The following is a 5,835-nucleotide window of genomic DNA, read 5'->3' as shown; positions in this document are numbered from 1 at the left end:
TAATTTTTCATAGTATTCCCTGATAATTGTTTGTATCTCTGAGGGATTGGTTGTAATAATTCCATTTTCATTCATGATTTTATCTATTTGGGTCATCTCCCTTTTCTTTTTGAGAAGCCTGGCTAGAGGTTTGTCAATTTTGTTTATTTTTTCAAAAAACCAACTCTTGGTTTCGTTGATCTGCTCTACAGTTTTTTTAGATTCTATATTGTTTATTTCTGCTCTGATCTTTATTATTTCTCTTCTTCTGCTGGGTTTAGGCTGCCTTTGCTGTTCTGCTTCTATTTCCTTTAGGTGTGCTGTTAGATTTTGTATTTGGGATTTTTCTTGTTTCTTGAGATAGGCCTGGATTGCGATGTATTTTCCTCTCAGGACTGCCTTCGCTGCATCCCAAAGCGTTTGGATTGTTGTATTTTCATTTTCGTTTGTTTCCATATATTTTTTGATTTCTTCTCTAATTGCCTGGTTGACCCACTCATTCGTGAGTAGGGTGTTCTTTAACCTCCATGCTTTTGGAGGTTTTCCAGACTTTTTCCTGTGGTTGACTTCAAGCTTCATAGCATTGTGGTCTGAAAGTATGCATGGTATAATTTCCATTCTTGTAAACTTATGAAGGGCTGATTTGTGACCCAGTATATGATCTATCTTGGAGAATGTTCCATGTGCACTCGAGAAGAAAGTATATTCTGTTGCTTTGGGATGCAGAGTTCTAAATATATCTGTCAAGTCCATCTGATCCAGTGTCTCATTCAGGGCCCTTGTTTCTTTATTGACCGTGTGTCTAGATGATCTATCCATTTCTGTAAGTGGGGTGTTAAAGTCCCCAGCAATTACCACATTCTTATCAATAAGGTTGCTTATGTTTATGAGTAATTGTTTTATATATTTGGGGGCTCCGGTATTCGGCGCATAGACATTTATAATTGTTAGCTCTTCCTGATGGATAGACCCTGTAACTATTATATAATGTCCTTCTTCATCTCTTGTTACAGCCTTTAATTTAAAGTCTAGTTTGTCTGATATAAGTATGGCTACTCCAGCTTTCTTCTGGCTTCCAGTAGCATGATAAATAGTTCTCCATCCCCTCACTCTCAATCTAAAGGTGTCCTCAGGTCTAAAATGAGTCTCTTGTAGACAGCAAATAGATGGGTCTTGTTTTTTTATCCATTCTGATACCCTATGTCTTTTGGTTGGCGCATTTAATCCATTTACATTCAGTGTTATTATAGAAAGATACGGGTTTAGAGTCATTGTGATGTCTGTATGTTTTATGCTTGTAGTGATGTCTCTGGTACTTTGTCTCACAGGGTCCCCCTTAGGATCTCTTGTAGGGCTGGTTTAGTGGTGACAAATTCCTTCAGTTTTTGTTTGTTTGGGAAGACCTTTATCTCTCCTTCTATTCTAAATGACAGACTTGCTGGATAAAGGATTCTTGGCTGCATATTTTTGCTGTCTAGCACCCTGAAAATCTCGTGCCAATTCTTTCTGGCCTGCCAAGTTTCAAAAGAGAGATCAGTCACGAGTCTTATAGGTCTCCCTTTATATGTGAGGGCACGTTTACCCCTTGCTGCTTTCAGAATTTTCTCTTTATCCTTGTATTTTGCCAGTTTCACTATGATATGTCGTGCAGAAGATCGATTCAAGTTACGTCTGAAGGGAGTTCTCTGTGCCTCTTGGATTTCAATGCCTTTTTCCTTCCCCAGTTCAGGGAAGTTCTCAGCTATGATTTCTTCAAGTACCCCTTCAGCACCTTTCCCTCTCTCTTCCTCCTCTGGGATACCAATTATGCGTAAATTATTTCTTTTTAGTGTATCACTTAGTTCTCTAATTTTCCCCTCATACTCCTGGATTTTTTTATCTCTCTTTTTCTCAGCTTCCTCTTTTTCCATAACTTTATCTTCTAGTTCACCTATTCTCTCCTCTGCCTCTTCCATCCGAGCTGTGGCGGTTTGCATTTTGTTTTCCATTTCCTTTAAAGCGTTTTTCAGCTCCTCGTGACTGTTCATTAGTCCCCTGATGTCTGTAGCAAGAGATTCTCTGCTGTCCTGTATGCTGTTTTCCAGCCCAGCGATTAATTTTATGACTATTATTCTAAATTCACTTTCTGTTATATTATTTAAATCCTTTTTGATCAGCTCATTAGCTGTTGTTATTTCCTGGAGATTCTTCTGGGGGGAATTCTTCCGCTTGGTCATTTTGGATAGTCCCTGGTGTGGTGAGGGCCTGCAGGGCACTTCCCCTGTGCTGTGGTGTATAACTGGAGTTGGTGGGCGGGGCCGCAGTCCGACCTGATGTCTGCCCCCAGCCCACCGCTGGGGCCACAGTCAGACTGGTGTGTGCCTTCTCTTCCCCTCTCCTAGGGGCGGGATTCACTGTGGGGTGGCGTGGCCCGTCTGGGCTACTTGCACACTGCCAGGCTTGTGATGCTGGGGATCTGGCGTATTAGCTGGGGTGGGAAGGCAAGGTGCACGGCGGCAGGGGGGGCAGGCTTAGCTCGCTTCTCCTTAGGTGATCCACTTCAGGAGGGGCCCTGTGCAGCCGGAGGGAGTCAGATCGCTGCCGGAGGTTTGGCTCCGCAGAAGCACAGAGTTGGGTGTTCGCGCGGAGCGAGCAATTTCCCTGGCCGGAGCCGGTTCCCTTTGGGATTTTGGCTGGGGGATGGGCGGGGGAGATGGCGCTGGCGAGCGCCTTTGTTCCCCGCCAAACTGAGCTCTGTCGTCCGGGGGCTCCGCAGCTCACCCTCCCTTTGTCCTCCAGCCTTCCCGCTTTCTGAGCAGAGCTGTTAACTTATGACCTCCCAGACGCTAAGTCGCGCTTGCTGTCGGAACACAGTCCGTCAGGCCCCTCCGCTTTTGCAAGCCGGACTCGGGGGCTCTGCTTGGCCGGCGAGCCGCCCCTCCGCCCCGGCTCCCTCCCGCCAGTCCGTGGAGCGCGCACCGCCTCGCCGCCCTTCCTACCCTCTTCCGTGGGCCTCTCGTCTGCACTTGGGTCCGGTGACTCTGTTCTGCTAATCCTCTGGCGGTTTTCTGGGTTATTTAGGCAGGTGTAGGTGGAATCTAAGTGATCAGCAGGACGCGCGGTGAGCCCAGCGTCCTCCTACGCCGCCATCTTCCTAGTCAACGAACGCTAGAAAAAGTTTTTAAAAAAATGATGACTAACTCTGTGTGCAGCACTTTCCTATTCTTTCTGATTTCCCTCCCTCTCTTCCCTTATCCGATTTTCTCTGAAATGCACACATATTTTTATTTTATTTCATTTATTTTATTTATTTTAAATTCTCTTTTTTATTTTTTTGAATTTACATCCAAATTAGTTAGCATATAGTGCAACAATGATTTCAGGAGTACATTCCTTAATATCCCTTACCTATGTAGCCCATCTTCCCTCCCACAACCCCTCCAGCAACCCTCAGTTTATTCTCCATATTTATGCATCTCTTTTGTTTTGTCCCCCTCCCTGTTTGTATATTATTTTTGCTTCCCTTCCCTTATGTTCATCTGTTTTGTCTCTTAAAGTCCTCATATGAGTGAAGTCATATGAGTTTTGTCTTTCTCTGACTGACTAATTTCACTTAGCATAATACCCCCCAGTTCCATCCATGTAGTTGCAAATGGCACGATTTCATTCTTTTTTGATTGCTGAGTAATACTCCATTGTATGTTTATACCACATCTTCTTTATCCATTCATCCATTGGTGGACATTTGGGCTCTTTCCATACTTTGGCCATTGTTGATAGTGTTGCTATAAACACGGGGGTGCACACACATATTTTATAGTACTTTCAGCCTACTAGGCTGAGACTGAAAGACATTTTGTACCTATGACTGATGCAGACACAGGTCCATTATTTTATTTTCCTTACATCAAATATTATGATTTTCTTTTCTGATAATATAGAATTAATTAATATGAACGATGGCAATTTCATGAGTCCATAATTTATTCAAAGAGTTACTTATACACTCCCATGCCCTGTCTTATAACATGCTAAATTCACATCCTGCCAACATTTTATTGCTTTGAAGATCGCTTTTAAAAATTGCTAAATGCTTGGTCTTGACAGGAAACATGTGGTAAGAAAGAATGGACCAGAAAAATGGAAGTTCTTTCACTGGCTTTATCCTGCTGGGTTTCTCTGACCGGCCTCAGCTGGAGCGAGTCCTCTTTGTGGTTCTTCTGATCTTCTATCTGCTCACCCTGCTGGGAAACACAACCATCATTGCGTTGTCCCGCATAGACCCACACCTGCAGACTCCCATGTACTTTTTCCTGTCCAACCTAAGCTTTCTGGACCTGTGTTACACGACCAGCACTGTTCCTCAGCTGCTGGTTCATCTCAGGGGACCAGACAAGTCTATCTCCTTCGGTGGCTGTGTAGCTCAGCTGTTTGTCTCTCTAGGGTTGGGATCCACAGAATGCATTCTGTTAGGGGTGATGGCATTTGACCGCTACGCAGCCGTCTGCAGGCCCCTGCACTACACAGTGATCATGCACCCCCGTCTGTGCACCCTGATGGCTTCTGCATCGTGGTTCCTTGGTTTTGCCAACTCCTCATTGCACACGGTGCTCACCTTCCTTGTACCACTTTGTGGGAGAAATAAAATAGAGCACTTCTTTTGTGAGGTTCCCCCACTACTCAAGCTTGCTTGTGTTGACACCACTGTGAATGAGTCTGAGCTCTTTGTCAGTGTGATCATTCTCCTCATACCTGTGGCTTTAATCACGTTCTCCTATGGTCAGATTGTCAAGGCAGTGTTCAGAATAAAGTCAGCTTCAGGGCAGAGGAAAGCTTTTGGGACATGTGGGTCCCACTTCACAGTGGTCTCCCTGTTCTATGGCACAGGCATCTACATTTACCTCCAGCCTAGCAACAACTACTCCCGGGATCAGGGCAAGTTCGTTTCTCTCTTCTACACCATCGTCACCCCCATGGTCAACCCCTTTATATATACCCTGCGGAACAAGGATGTGACTGGAGCAATGAAGAAGGCGCTTTGTAGGGGCTATGACTCCAGATGACTCGGTATGGAAGACCCTGTGATGGAACACTTTGAATGTCAGAGCCCCTAAGATTTTGTGTCTGGACCTGTCATCCAACGTTTCCCCTGATGACTCTCATGAGAATTACCTTACTTCATTGTTTTAAGCAAGGAGTGTTCAAGCTCTGAATTCATGGATTCAACAGTGCAAGAGAGTTCCCATTTCTAAATATCCTTGACAACACCTGTTGATTCTTGTGTTGTTGATTTTAGCTATTCTCACATGGATGAAGTGACATATCTTTGCGTTTTTGGTTTGTATTTACCTGATGATCAGTGATGTTGAGCATGTTTTAACGTGTTTTTTTTTTTTTTTTTTTTTGTCATCATGTTGTCTTCTTTGGAGAATGTCTATTCATGTATTCTGGCCATTTTTAATTAGATCATTTGTATTTTGGGCATTGTATGTATAAGACCTTTATAAATTACGATATAAACCCTTTATTGGTTATGTCATTTGCCAATATCTTCTCCCATTCAGTAGTTTTCTTTTAACTTTGAAACACAAGTAAGTTTGAAATATTTTTCAAATGATTTTATTCTAGTTTTTTTAATTAAGTGTTTTTACTTATTCATCTTTATCATAAATATTATTTCTTTTTAAAATAAATGTATTTATTTCAATTCAACTTAGTTAACAGATAGTGTTGTATTGGTTTCAGGAGTAAAACCCAGTGATTCATCACTTACATATGAAGCCATGTACTCTTCCCAAGAAGTGCCCTCCTAATACCCATCACACAATTAGCCCATGCCCCCACTCCTCTCTCTTCCAGCAACCCTCAGTTTGTTGT

At 43.1% G+C, this 5,835-nt stretch overlaps 1 protein-coding gene across 1 annotated transcript; it reads left to right on the top strand.

Moving 5' to 3' along the window:
- The first annotated feature begins 4,085 nt into the window (after window positions 1-4,085).
- LOC124528446 (putative olfactory receptor 2B8) lies at window positions 4,086-5,021 on the top strand. Its single transcript, XM_047102069.1, has one exon. The coding sequence runs from the start codon at window positions 4,086-4,088 to the stop codon at window positions 5,019-5,021; it is 936 nt and encodes a 311-aa protein (XP_046958025.1).
- Window positions 5,022-5,835: the final 814 nt, after the last annotated feature.

This window comes from Lynx rufus, unplaced genomic scaffold (genome assembly GCF_022079265.1).
Source record: "Lynx rufus isolate CCGP_SWC_20201006 ecotype Redwood Valley unplaced genomic scaffold, mLynRuf1.p SCAF_6, whole genome shotgun sequence".
NCBI classification, from domain to species: Eukaryota; Metazoa; Chordata; class Mammalia; order Carnivora; family Felidae; genus Lynx; species Lynx rufus.
The sequence above is the reverse complement of the archived record's forward strand: the minus strand, read 5'-3'. Positions and strand labels throughout refer to the sequence as shown.

What these genes read in the sequence shown, in the direction of transcription:
- LOC124528446 (XM_047102069.1), top strand. Translation starts at nt 4,086, where the DNA reads ATGGACCAGAAAAATGGAAGTTCTTTCACTGGCTTTATCCTGCTGGGT.